The sequence below is a fragment of the Mesocricetus auratus genome, unplaced genomic scaffold (genome assembly GCF_017639785.1).
Source record: "Mesocricetus auratus isolate SY011 unplaced genomic scaffold, BCM_Maur_2.0 Super-Scaffold_100004, whole genome shotgun sequence".
NCBI classification, from domain to species: domain Eukaryota; kingdom Metazoa; phylum Chordata; class Mammalia; order Rodentia; family Cricetidae; genus Mesocricetus; species Mesocricetus auratus.
In genome coordinates this window covers 52305204-52320147 of record NW_024429189.1, presented here as the reverse complement: position 1 = coordinate 52320147, position 14944 = coordinate 52305204, and the positions used below count along the sequence as shown (strand labels likewise).

The following is a 14944-nucleotide window of genomic DNA, read 5'->3' as shown; positions in this document are numbered from 1 at the left end:
GAGGCTGTCCTGGAACTCACTCTGTAGACCAGGCTGGCCTCGAACTCACAGAGATCTGCCTGCCTCTGCCTCCAGAGTGCTGGGATTAAAGGCGTGTGCCACCAACACCCGGCTACATTGCAATTCTTAACAGTAGCAAAATTACAGTTATGAAGTAGCAATGAAATGATTTTATGGTTGGGGGTCACCACACAGTGTGGAACTGTACTTAAGGGTCCAGTACTAGCAAGGTTGAGAACCACTGCACTAGAGTTACTTTAAAGCTTAGAACCAACTCGGAGGTTTTCCTATATTCATGACTAGGGAGTGTCAAATTCCTTTCTTAGAGTGACAGAAGATTAACAGGGAGCAGACAAAGAAACAGAAGAAATACTGTTTAGTTTTAATCAAGCATTTATAAACACAGAAGAAAATGGTTTCCGGAAACAATTTTTTTTTAAACTTACTCATCCCCATTAATGTCCGTGGCAGCTACAGAAAATCCAAAATATGCAGCCATCTGCAGAAGGAGATGGGACAAGCCATGTACATTTCATCCTACCGGATCATGCAGTTAACATTTATATCACATGGATAGAATTGATTTCTTTTTCTGTGCATTTAGGGTTTCAATCTCAATGTCTTTGTCTATTTACTAACATGATGATAATTGCTTAATAAGGCTTTTTAATTTTCCCAGATTTATGGGCAAAAACACATTTTAATGTTCATCATTTGAGAGTCTCTACCATGAGGTTTCCCATCCCCTCCTCTCCCAAAGCCCACCACACCCCAGGAATAAGAAGGTTGCTGCCCTGGATACAAAACTAGGAGGTTTTTCCCCTTCTGCTTACTGTGAAACTGAGACACACAAACAAGAATATAACAAAGCATCTATGTTCATTCAGAACAGCTTGTGTTACACCTAACTGAAGAGTTTTTATTTTCTAGTGCAACTATGTACTACAAACTATGTAATACACACATCTGTTTTTTGGCATCCACTAAAACTGAAACACATTGGTCATTCTTCTCTTTTTTCTCTTTCCTTTTCCTTTTTCCTTTTGGGTTTTTGAGGCAGGGTTTCTCTGTGTAACCCCGGCTGTACTGGAACTCGCTCTGTAAACCAGGCTGACCTAGAACTCAAAGATCCACCTGCCCCTGCCCCTGCCCCTGCCCCTGCCTCTGCCTCCTGAGAGCAAGGGTCAAAGGCATGCACCACCATACTCAGCTCATAGGTCTTTCTTACATTTTTGGTTGTGAACCTAGCCTTAACGGCTGAGCCATCACTTCAGCACCATAGGTCATTCTTTTAGGAAATTTCAAGGGGAAATTTTATGCTTTTGTGTATGTACACTTTTACTTTTATTTAAAAAAAACAGCAAACAAAAATAAACTAGTAAATGCAAGGACAAAAAGGTTTCCTAAACTGAAATATTTTGGTTAATAACAAAAGTAAAAATCTAAAGCCAGGCAGGCAGTGCGCCTTGAATCACAGCACTTGTGAGGCAAAGGCTGGCAGATCTCTCCGTTCAAGGCCAGCCTGGTTCCAGGACAGCCAGGGCTACAGAGAAACCCTGTCTCAAAAAAACGAAAGACGAGAAACAACAGCAACAACAGAACCTAAAGCCTATGAGAATTCTATTTATAGCACTGTATATGTAGACTCATTACGCCATTTCCACAAAACGCTGACTGACTAAAGACACAAAGTGAAAACAGAAGAAACCAACTGACTTTCACACACACTTGCACACGGGAGAAAGCAGCAGCAAGAGCGTCCTTTGGCGCCTGTGCCAAGTTATACTGTAGATGGCATCTGTATTTTCACTTCCTACATATTCTTCAGTGAATTTTTGTAATGGAGGTGTGACATTTTAATAGCATACCTGTTCACCAGTAAAATTGTATAAAGAGGACATGTTTTTCCCATCATAAATGTAAACCTGTGTAGGAAAACAAAAGTAAATGAAACACAATAAAGTTGACCATAGCTACAGATGGGGGGGGGGCGGTTATGAATGTGTCCGTGGGGATCTGTGTGCGGAGGGAAGAATGCATGTGTATTTGTGCGGAGGCCAGAGGCTGAAGTTGGATATCTTTATCCTTTTTCGAGACAGTCACTTTCTGAGCCTGGAGCTCATCCATCAGTGTGATGACTGAGTAGTAAGTCGTCCAGGGAGTCACCAGTCTCTAACCCGAACCCACAGCACTACAGCTGGAGTGGGATGGGCCTGCCTTTACATGCATGCTGGAGATCCAGACAGAGGCCTTCATGCTTGTGAGGCAAGAACCCTCCCATCTTCAGACCAGCTCCCAGCCCCTGCCCCCAGATGCTGAAACACTCCTACCATTCCCAAAGTCCTCGCTGCTCTTGGAACTCCTGAGACAAAATCTGGGGAGGAAAATAAAAACGTGATTTGTAAGTCATAAATGCATTAATCAGAACTCAGATACGTAAAAGGTGGTGGCACACACACACACACACACACACACACACACACACACACACACACACACACACCTTTAATCCCAGTACTGAGGAGGCAGAGGCAGGCAGATTAAATTCAAGGCCAGCCTGGTCTATAAAGTGAGTTCAAGGGCAGCCAGGACCTCACACATGCAAGTAAGACCTCAGATGGCTTGCCACCATTTTACTAAACAGGAGTAGAAAGAACAAGCTCCTCAGCTGCTAAGAAAAGCTGTATTTACACTAACGAAAAGCACTGCAAAGTAAACTGAAATGGGACCGGGGCTGCAGCCAGAAGCAGGACCTATGTGATGTCCAGGATCGCAACAGTCACTTCTGAACCAGGGCAAGGAGGAAGGAGGAACAGCCGGCTCCCAGGCTATGCCCACAAGCCACAGATCAACCTAGAAGAGGAAAAGCCTCTCCACACAGACAGGACTTGGCAGGGCCTAGAAAGGGGCGGGAAAGAGCTCCAGTCCCTCAGACACCCTGCCAGGCAGAACCTGCGGCAGAGACCAGGGGTTCTCCACCCCCCAACACTTTCTTCCTTCTGTATATTCCATAATAATGGTTGCAAACTGCTGAAAGTGTGTTTTGTGTTCCAAATGCTCATTTGAGACGCATTAAGGGTAGACCAAACTCTTTACCTTCAATGCCGTCACCATTGAAGTCTCCCACAGCCACAGAGTACCCTAGACAGGAATGAAAGGTGGCACCATGAATCCCTCAAAGCATTTGCAGCTTCTGTCTCCTCCAGGGTAAAGAAGCCATGTGTACATGACAAGCACATTTTAAAGGCAGTGAGTCAGTTAACTACTCAAGAAAGCGGCATCCCTGTTAGAAAACTAAGGAGTTAGAAAACTGCAGGGTAAATCTGCAGTTTGTCCAAAGGAAACAAAGAATAACAGATGCTCTCAGTCATCAAGTCCTACTTCTATGGTGTAACAAAGAGATTTAAATGGAGAAAACAAACACTAATAAATCCTGAAACCAAAACCTATGTCTAAAAGCTCAGTAGTCACAATGCCTATGCTGGGACTCGGCACAGCCGGCAAGCAGCGTGGCCTCCAAGCCTCAGCATCCTTACCTATAAAATGGGAGTGGGAATGCACTCTATAGACTTGTGGGGATTACATGAGCAATACAAGGAAGACACTTAGACAATGCCTAGAACACAGGGACCATGTTTCAAGGTTAGTGTCTATTACTAGCAGTGTATAAAAAAGTATCTTCAGTTTTAATTACTGAATGATAGCATAACCTAAAAATTCAACATCCACTTCGATGCTGTATGCCCCTTAGATTTTTTTAAATTAATCTATGTCACAGAAACCATTTTTAAAGTAGTATATGGAAATACACCATAACTTCATACAAAGAGTTTATATTTTGCATTTACTTACCCAAATAACTGTCATCAAAAATTGCTTGTGCAGCCCGAGTTGCTAATTGGTTATTATATTTGATGCTGTAGACATTGGGGTCATATTTAGATATGATTTCTGCCACTTGATCCGAAATGAGCTGACCTATGGTGGAGCAGACATGAATGTGTAAAATAGCCTTCTAAGGGGAACTTGGGGTACAAACAACGGGTGGTCCCTATGTGGACCAAAGTCCGGCTGGTCATTATTACTTCTGGTGTTTTGTTTAATTCTATTGTTGGTGGGGTGGGGTCCTACTGTATAGCACAGGCTGGCCTTGAACTCTAAATGCTTCTGTCCCAGCGCCTGAGTGATGGTGGGTCATTAATGTTCACCAACAGTCCTGACTAGTCATCATCATTTCAATAACGCACACACACACAAACAAAAACAACACACCCACATACACACACACCCTGTCTAAAATATTCTGTGAATTGAGTCTTTAGCTGTATATTACAGGCCATATTCAGTCATGATATCAATATATCATAGGAAACGTGTCTTAAATCTGTGGGATGGTAAGGATCAGAAAATCTAGACTCTTTCACAGCTGTTCCCCAGGAATACTCATCTATCTCCCTTGACTCCACTGAAGGACAGAAGGCATGCTTAGTAAGAAGAAAATTTTGTTGGTTATGTTTTATCACTGCCCACCCCAGTGCTGGGGGTTGAAGTCCCACAGGCCTGCTAAGTTCTCCATCAGGAAACTGCTCACCCAGGTTAGAAAGAGAAACTGTTGACACTGCTATGCCTAACATGAAAGCATCGTCCGATGTTTCCTCATCCGCACCTTAAAATGCTGTGTTTGTTTTACAACACTAAAACTCAATCAAAATTCTCCTAAATTCCAGACCCAATTGCTGCCTGATTCATAGACACTCACACTTTCCCATCTGAGTTAGTGCACCTCACAGACTGGCCTGTGTGTTTAATGCCTGGGTTTTCTGAACTCTTCAATTTTTCATTTATTCCTATCTCTCATTCATCACATTCCCTATTCCTGCAACAAGTACCTCTCTTTCCCATCTCTTTTGAGCTTCCCACAAAGGACCTCATTTGAAATATTCAAAGTTCAAAAGGCAAACTGATCCAATCATCTTGTTTCCAGTGCTTCCAAGCAAAGACCCTTGGACTGAGCTGCCAGGAAAGGGGAGCTCTGACCTGGTGAACAGTACTTTTTAGTAGAAATTAAACAAGTCACATAAATGTGTATATCTAACATGTCAAACAAATGATATCATTTTTGCCTATTTTAGTATGTCTGGAATACACTGTTTCTGATGCATGATTTTTTTTCTTTTCTCCACCCTGTCCTTCAAACTACCAGCAATAATGACCTCTTCTACACTTACTCAGATGACAGTTTAATTAGACTTTTCCAGAATGGCTGGACAGTGATTATCTTTATATCACTGCCAACTTAATTATTAAGTTAAGATCTTTTGTTTGTTTTTGTGTTTTGAGACAGGGCCTCACTATGCAGGCATGCCTGTCCTGTTACATACTGTGTAAACCTCAGACTCACAGAGATCGGCCTGCCTCTGCCTTTGCCTCTGCCTCCTGAGTGATGGGACTGAAGGTGTGTGCACACACCCAACTTTCACACATCTTCTAACTTTAAAATCCTCTTAAGGGAAGAAATTAGAAAGATTAAAGCAATCCTGGGCATTCTAGTGAGCAATTTAAAACCATGAGCTTTCAGAAGGCTCCACTCACTATACTCCATGGCCTCTGGAGTACAGAAATAAAATACATGCCACTTACAATTTTAAAAAAAGAAACAAACATTTAAATGATTTTATATGTTCACTTTAAATTTACCTTTAAAACTGTTGGTTTTCTATCTGGAACACACATTTAATATATACCATAGAAAGCACATTAAATTATTTTCTAAAAACATTGTATAACAGATAACTTGTACACTTAAGTTACATTTCACATTTCCTTTATAATTCAAGATACTTCATGGGCAAATGAGTAGCCAAGTATTCAGATGAAAAATATGAACCTACCTTGCCAATAAAAGCTACCAGGACCACCAAGAAGTACTCTGTCAGCCTAGATCAAACCACAGAGCAGAAAGAAGATACTTCACACAGTGAGTTTGAACAAGAAATCATATGCTAAACTTTACAGATACTTACACATATAGTAAATTAACATTATAATTAAGTAACAAGTTGTTAACTCTGCTAACTTGGTTTCAAGTAGTATGCATTTACTTTTCTAGAGGAATCAAGAATTTAATTATCATTATTACAGGTATTAAAGGAATCTAACATCTTCATCTTGACTGTCCTATACACTGAGTGAGGTACTGGGGGGGAAACAGCATAAGGAAAAGGTTGCTTCCTTACTTCTTATACTAGATATACATGAGATACATTCTTTTTTTTTTTTTTGGTTTTTTGAGACAGGGTTTCTCTGTATTGTTTTGGAAGCTGTCCTGGAACTCACTCTGGAGACCAGGCTGGCCTCGAACTCACAGAGATCCGCCTGCCTCTGCCTCCAGAGTGCTGGGATTAAAGGTGTGGCCAACTCTCGGCAAGATACATTTTCTAATGATCACTGAGAAATGTTCTGCCAAAGGGAAACAATGTTAGTGTCTCACCAACTTATAGGTGTGTAGCCTCAGAGGGGAAAGTTCAGTGAAGGACACCAGCACTTTTTAAACCTGTAAGGAAGTGTAAGGATCTAATTCAAGGTATTTTTGTTTGTACATAGTGTCTTGGAATTTTTTTTCTTGCTACAGTGAAGGTATGTTTTTCCTCCCAAATGTACATAGAACTTTGCATTCTACTTTTATTGCTGCTATTGTTGCTTTGGGTGTTGCTTTTTGCTTTGAAACAGGGTCTCATCGTGTAGCCAAATTAGCTCTGCACTTGCTTGCAATCTTCTGCCTCAGCCTTCTGAGTGTTGGGATTGTGGTATGTGCCTCCTCTCAAATCCAGGAAACTCTAATTAATCAATCTATTTCTGTAGCTTCTCCCAAGAGGGATTAATATCATCAACTCCATATTCAAAACTTTTAGATAGCTTACAAAAAGATGGTGAAATGAACCAAAAAAATCATCAAGAAGCATACTTAAGAAAGTTTGTCTTTAAAAATGTCAATGAAATTTTTATTTAGATTGGAAACTATCAAGTTTGAAGAGCACATCATTGTAGTTAAAAATATCATGCTCATAAGATTTTCCACCATTTTTAAATTGCCTCAGCTTCACTTGGCACCTACAGACAAAAAAAACAGATGGTAAACAGATACATTTCTCAGCTTTTATGTAATTAAACTAATGTTGTAACAAAATTCCTAGCTTTTGTGGAAAACCAATTTCAGTTTAAAAAGAAAATGTAACATTTTATAAATTCCCATAGGTGAAAATTTTAAGTGTGTGTGAATGTGTGTATGTGGGTATTGTGTATATGTGAGTGCATGTGTTTGTGTACATGTGTGTGTGAGTGTGTGTATGTGTATATGTGTGTGTGTATGCTTGTGAATGTGTATGTGGGTGTTCTCTGTGTGTGTGTGTGTGTGTGTGTGTGTGTGTGTGTGTGTGTGTGTGTGTGTGTGTTGTTGGGCATGATGTATGGTGTAAGTAAGGGAGATATACATATGGAGATCAGAGGACAAATTTGCAGAGTCAGTTCATAGTGATTGCAGGTATTGAGCTCAAGTCATCAGGCTTGGATCACAAGTGCCTTTCCTGGCTGAGACAATATCGCCTCCCTGCCCTAGACACTTTAATGTCATCAAAGCTACCAATCATTTACCAAGGAAATTTTCTGCTTTCCTCTATTCTCACTGTGCTGTCTCACCTCTTCAAATAAGCAATGTTTATGAAGGATGGGACATAAGTAAAAGAAGATCAAAATAAACATACTGCTTTATAACTACTCTCATTAAAATATGATAATTATAAGAAAGCTGAAGCAAGTACCATGTATTTTTAAAGCCGGTTTACTTGGTAAAGAAGATTGGAATCTGTCTTAAATGAGAACTTACTTTAGTAAAATCAATGCTGAATCCTCCTTGACAAAATCCCTGTCCATCAGCATCAATATTTTCTAAAATAAAAAGATTGGAAATAGACACAAACCCCAAAACAAGCAATAACACAACACAAACAAAGCATGAAATAAATAAATAAACCTGCTATTGTTTGAACCATGGTTTCTTTAAATAACTCACTCAGGCACCTGGCTACTCTCATACTAGCTTACATGTTCCTTGGGGTGATTTCTTCACCTCAGATACAAAACTAGAGACATTGGAGTGTGGACTGTGTGAGCCAGTCACCAAGGACCAGAAAGATCAGCTAAGATCATCATCATCATCATCATCATCATAACCATCATCATCATCATCATCTTTTTTTTTCTCAAGATATGTAGTCCAGACTGGCCTCAAATTCAGGATCCTCCTTTCTCTGCCTTTCAAGTACTAGGATTAAATCACCTATCCCCACAGCTGGATTAAACTGCTTGCTTCAAATACAACTCACAGGAAGATTATAGCTTGTATTACAATGCATCAAACACTGTGAGTATGCAAAATAAATACATCATTTAAAATCTCACAAGATATTATAGTATGCAATGTACTCTAGAATGTACACTCTCTATTAAGTTACATCTTCTGTTTTGAAAAGATGCCAGTAGTGGTCCATTATACAGTAAATAAACTTAAGCCTTCTTTCAGAAATGCTGCTTTCTTCCTGTTACCTTATGGTTTGGTTGCTATGTCTTTACTAAATTTATAAAAAAAACAACAAAAAGACCCATACAGTCATAATATATTTCCTATGTATGTATTTTATAGATGATGATAAAAATAAAAAATTAGCCCGATGTTGCACTCAAGAGGCGGAGACAGAAGGATCTCTGTGAATTCAGGGTCAGCCTGGTCTACATAGTGAACTCCAAGACAGCCAGAGCTATGTAACAGAGAGACCCTGTCTCAAAAACAAACAAATAACAAAAAAATTATAAATAACATGGTGAAGAATTTCAGAAAATTGCAAAGGTCTATGAAGAGTAAAATATGCAACTATTCTTGCTATATTCAAAGGAGATAATTACGTCCATGTAAAGATGGTTCTCAAGGTGTTTTCCAACCACAGCAGTTAATAATTTGCTTTTCTGCAATTACTCTTTTTCTATGTCAGGAAAAGTGACCAATTCTGAATTTAGTAACTAATCCATTAATCTAAACTAACTTTAATCATGAGCTACACTACACCCAGAATAGAGATCCTGATGAAGTTTTAAAATCTTCCTTTATGAATGCCATCCTTCAGTTACCAAAGAATTTGTGCCCTGATGTTGCAAATATATCAAAAGTTACTCACACCTAGGTCACTCAAATACGGACACCAAAAATAGTTCATTTCAATAATAACGTCAAACTTCTAAGAGTGTGTGTGTGTATGCTCCAGTGTGTGAAAGAATCCCTTCAAAACTTTTGAACCCAGTTTTAAAATCTGGGAACTGCCCCAAGATTACACAGTAAAATATTTTTTTTGTTTTAAGAAAACAGCCACAAGAGTGTAACACTACTCTAATGTAAATTTTTCTAACCAAGAGAGACTGGGAAAATGTGGAGTGGGGTTTCCAGTGTCTGGTGAATCATACCAAGGAATTGGGCTTCAACCTCAAGTCAGCCGTGCATTTCCTTCATTCAAGCTGCATCTGGGGAACAATCTTAAATTATCTATGAAGACATGAGACATGCCTTTTTTTATTCCTACTATGAAACTATCTGCTTTGTTTGGTTTCCTGGGACATCCCGCTGAAATACACAACTTCCTTAAAATTTCCTGAGCCAGCACATACTAAGCTGGGTGTGTCTGACAATTTAAATTTTTGTGCTGAATACAACTTAGCTCAGTGAAGGGCCCAGTGTTTATCTCCACAAACGACCAACACTTCTCCTCCTGTCAAGCCTGGAGATAGTATGATTACTGGTGAATAGGACAGTATGGTCAACTAGTGTGCACTAGGCACTAAATGGAAGCTATTCACATCACAGTTTCTTTTCAAGTTTTACAACAGTCTCTGGAGAGATGTGATTATTAGTCACCGTGCATATGGAGGGGAGGCCAATGCTTGGGGAAATTAAGTAACCTGATAATTATCAATCAGCTAACTATAACTATGTCCCTGAATACTACTGGGCTGGGCTACTTCCCTCAGCACTCAGACCATCATTATCTGGATAAGGAAAAAGTGGAAACCTTTACTGAGAAAATGTTATATCCAAATATGGTTATCAAAACTAGAGGTCAGGGACAAAGGACTCAGTGGGAACGTACGTGTTCACACCATGTGACTCGGGCAGTTTTTCAACAGATGAACATCTGACTACTGCTTAAGGCCAACTGTGGTCATAGACAGTGTCACTGAAAGCGAAGAAGCAGTGAAGGTCTTTATCCAGGCTGTACACACCAACGAATCAGCCACCAAACCAGAAACAGACACCAGCACACGCATACATTAAACCACGGCAGCCAAGACAAACAAAGATACAAAAAGGTCAGCATGCAGCCTCAAAAAGCTGGGATCATCCTGGTCTGAATCATACAGTTTACTGAAACACGAATAAAACACAAAATATCAAATAGTACCTCTAAAACGCTTAGCCGAGATCAGTGTTCTACCAGTAATGAAGCGAGGGCTCATCGAGGTTAAGGGAATTACCCAGTGCTACAGGCTCATGTCAGTAGAACCAGAGTTGAAGTTCTCCTCCTCTGGATAAGTTGCCCACCCTTAATTAGAGCCTGCAGGTGCCTCACATTTCCAAGGTTTGACCAAACAGCATGTACTACAACCTGGTGTGCTCAAGAAAGGCATCTCCTCTGCTTCTATGTTTTATGATGCTTTCCTTTGAGATGTTTTAGTTAGAGCAGAGTATCATAAACTTTTTCTGAAAAGAGCCAGACAGTTAAATAATTCAAGAAACAGAGGGGTCATATAGCATGTCAACTCCGAATGACTCATCTTTCTAGACAGTTATAAACAAATGGGTGTGGCTATATTCCCATAAAACAGGGCTTTTGTTTGCTTGCTTGCTTTGTTCTGATCTCGAGTCGGGTTTCTCTGGGTAGCCTTGGCTGTCCCGGAACTCACTCTGTAGACCAGGCTGGCCTCCAAATCACAGAGATCCGCCTGCCTCGGCCTCTCAAGTGCTGGGATTAAAGGTGTGCACCACCACCATCTTGAGTCTCAGTTTCTGGATTTCTCAAATTCAGTAATGTGTGTGTGTGTGTGTGTGTGTGTGTGTGTGTGTGTGTGTGTGTGTGTGTGTGTCTGTGTGTCTGTGTGTCTGTGTGTACACACATGAGCTATCTATAAGCATTCATGTGCATGTATGTGCATATGTGTTCTACATTGGCTTCACTGACACACAATAATTAGCCCCCTCCTCATAGCTATGGAGCTGTATTTTCAAAATGAGGGTGTCTTTAGAATACTGACATTAAAAATACAAAAGAAGTCCTTACATTTCTACACACCACCGAAGCTGACGGTACCATGATGTAAACACCAACACAAATGTAGTGAGCCACATGGCACCAGGCAATGAGGATGTAGCTCTGTCCCTATCCATGGAGGGCATGCTCTCTACACAGGCATCATTCTTTTGACGTTTACTTCACACTTAAAATAGGTAGGATAACCAAGTGGTTAACTAAAAATTGTTTAAGTAAAAAGTTGCAACTCCCTGGAGATTCAAATACTTAGAAACTGGAAGACCACGTCATTTCTTTGACCTGATGGTATATGTCACCTAACATGAAAAGAATAAATCTAGCAGGAAGAGTCTTATGTGTTGTGACTTTTCTAATTAGTTCTGTCTGCTCGACTGCTTAAAAAACAAAGGTGCCGGGGGAAACACTACATGGAGTTCCCTTTACTGACACAATTTTTTGTTCACTGTTTCAGTTACTCACTATTTAGCAATCATGTTCTGAAGTTACTACTTGGGAAATTACCTAAATAAGTAATTCATAAAAAGAAATTGAGTAACACATAGGACTTGCTACTACCTATTGTCTTAGATATAGATGGAACATCTTAAAGAATATGCTCTATAGACCAGGCAAGACTGCATTTGGACAATCTACTTTTATGTCTTTGGTATAAACAGGATGTAAAGTCAGGGCCAATCCCACAAAAAGTAGGCTTACAAAGGGTCTGGGATCTCCAGTGGAAGAAAAATATGCAGAGAAAGGTGTCACCGAAATAATACCTGCTTGGAATCGCCTGGACTTTCTCTCATTGGAATTACAACTAACGTTAGTGAAGAGTCTGAGGTTACTGGGATAACCAACAGACACCTAAGCTTCCACTGTTAATTGAAATCCCAATGAAAGTAAAGCTGGCGATTTTAGACTTAAGACACTTAAACACTATCTCCACCTTCCTTTGCAAACTGGCTCAGAAAGACATCTTTTTTCAAATGAACTTTTAATATCATTATTCATCTACAACTGTGGTTCTCAAGCTTTGTGGTTCAACAAAATTACTTTATAGAGCTTGTTAAAAATGTAGACTCCAGACCTGATCTAGAGACTCAGAATCTTTAGCTGTGATGCCATTTCTCCTTGAGAAAAGTTCCCATGAGCATCTTTTCAACAACTGTGACTGGAAATAACAGACTTCCAAAATCAGATAATAACCAACACAAACCAAAGATGACTAAACTGCGTTCTTTGAAACAATAAACATGGTTAATTCACGTTTATAATTTCTTTGTATGAGTAAAATTATTTTTCGTTTTGCTCTGTCAACCTCACAATGTCTACATATTTTGTCACACAGGCACACACACATGCATCCCACACAAAATTCAGGCTCCTGGGGGATCTTGCTAAAAGCAGGTACAGCTTCTCATACATACTTGACCTGCATGGCGCATACTCAACAGTCCTTGTTCCATCCTGAAGAAAGCAGGTTCCAACAGGCTCTCTCTCCTGCTTCATCTCAGTCCTCCAGTGGTACAATGGAGCACAAGCCTAAAAACAAAGGTTCAGTCCATGACACAAGTATCCTGTAGTAATCCATGTATCTATGCTAACTCAGAACACAAGAGCACTGTCTAAGCATTGAAAAATTCAAACCTACCCTCTGCTTTATCACAAGAGTGAACAAAGATTTTAGAAGAAGTCTTTTTGTCTCTGGACAGTGGTGACGTACATGTCTAATCCTAGCACTTGGGAGGCAGAGGCAGGCAGATCTCTGTGAGTTCAAGGCCATCCTGGTCTACAGAGAGAGGTCAGGACAGCCAGGACTGTTACACAGAGAAATCCTGTCTTGAAAAAAAATTTTTAAAAAGAAGGTTTTTTTTGGTTTTTTTTTCCAGATTTTTCTGTCCTTCCCTTCTAAGCCTTTCAGGTAAGATCAGGAAAAGATTTTTCTGAAGACTACACTTGTAGTCCCCATTTGTCTCAAGTAGCATTATTTCTAGGTGCTATGTGCCGAACTTAAGGTCACAGATTGAGTCAGCTTCTGAACTGCATCATATCCTCATGCTTGCAGGAGATACCCCTAAGTTATACAGCAAGTAATAAGAGTAATAAATGGAAAATGCCCTGGACTTTCCAAATAAACTTCCCAAAGGTCCAAATTCATTATCTCATGGAAATAGTAAAATATGAATTTTTAATAGCCTGCAAAGCTTCCAAAAACTTAACAGTTTAACTTGCTGGAAGAAAGCTCAGCATAATTCTACAGGAACTTTTAAAGAGAAGCCCAGCCTTGGACTATTTCCTCTCCACTCTGGTGGAGCCTAAAGCAAGAGCCATAGCTTCTCTGTATGTCCCTGACTCTCCAGAATAGATGGGCAGCGGGTTGAGTTTGTTTTTGCTTCACACATCTTTCTGCCTCACGTACTCCTTCTCACACCGAGCCTTCAGCTCCGAGTGCTAACGCTTGACATGTCCTCTAACGTCCAATTGAAAGCTCAATTCTTTAACAGATTTTCCCTAATACCCCATCATCACACTAGAAAAAAGGTAAGTAAAAATGAAATAATTAAAGAGGATTCTTTGAGAAAATGAAATTAAGAGTGAACACGGAATGAAACGGGATAGCTGAACGAACATCGACAAAACACTCTGCAGGTAGGAGGGACATAAACACTGGGCGCTGGTTGAAATGTAAGAAACCAGGTGTGGAGGGCTGGAGAGATGGCTCAGTGGTTAGAAACCAGGTGAGGGTTATATGGAAGAAATAAACAAGTGTCATTGACATATTTAAGATGGGTTGAGGTAATGCGGAAAGAAACCAGGTGTGGAGGACTGGAGAGATGGCTCAGTGGTTAGAAACCAGGTGAGGGTTATATGGAAGAAATAAACAAGTGTCATTGACATATTTAAGATGGGTTGAGGTAATGCGGAAAGAGTCTATAACCTTGTGCTGACTAGTTTTTATGCCAACTTGACAAAGGCTCACTGTGGGTGTGATCAGCCCTGGGCTGGTGATCTTGAGTACTATAAGAAAGCAGACTAGAGAGCCATGAGGAGCAAGCCAGAAAGTAGCAAACCTCCACGGCTTAGGCCTCTAGTTCTTACCCTGACTTCCTTGGATAATGGACTGTAAAATGCAACTGCAAACTGAAATAAAACTTCCTCAGGTTGCTTATGATCATGGTGTTTTATCACAGCAATAGAAACCCTAGTTACAACAAACCTGATTGTAGTGGTGCTCATAGCATTTGATCAAATTCGGGGATAGAAAGCCACTCCAGTGTTTTAATCAAGAGAGTGAAATGATGATTGCCTTAAGTGTTGCTATGCAGAACAGGTTGTAGTTGGAGCATAAGGGAGCTGACAGATAAGAAGAGCCACTGCACTGGCCTGATGGTGGTAGTTTACTGCAGGGCAGATAACGAAGATGGAACTCTATCAATAGATGCACTTTGGAGGTGGATATATTCAATAGGAATCACACATAGAGTGGGAAGTCACACCTCCCAACATATCGGAGAAGTCATCCATGAATAAGTTACTTCTGCTTGTTTGTTCATGCTCTTTGAAAGAGGGTAACAAGAATCCCACTTTGACCA

At 40.2% G+C, this 14944-nt stretch overlaps 1 protein-coding gene across 2 annotated transcripts in view; it reads right to left on the bottom strand.

The window, feature by feature from the left end:
- The window catches only part of Itgav (integrin subunit alpha V), a 78326-nt gene that overhangs the window by 38497 nt on the left and 24885 nt on the right, over positions 1-14944 (bottom strand). For both annotated transcript variants that reach the window (XM_005065105.4, XM_013121461.3), the window contains exons 4-11: positions 12779-12893; positions 7883-7944; positions 5892-5937; positions 3853-3978; positions 3097-3141; positions 2331-2374; positions 1869-1925; positions 447-499 (exon numbers count right to left, since the gene is read on the bottom strand). In XM_005065105.4, coding sequence (XP_005065162.1) covers positions 447-499; positions 1869-1925; positions 2331-2374; positions 3097-3141; positions 3853-3978; positions 5892-5937; positions 7883-7944; positions 12779-12893 — 548 coding nt within the window. The remainder of the gene's footprint in view (positions 1-446; positions 500-1868; positions 1926-2330; positions 2375-3096; positions 3142-3852; positions 3979-5891; positions 5938-7882; positions 7945-12778; positions 12894-14944) is intronic.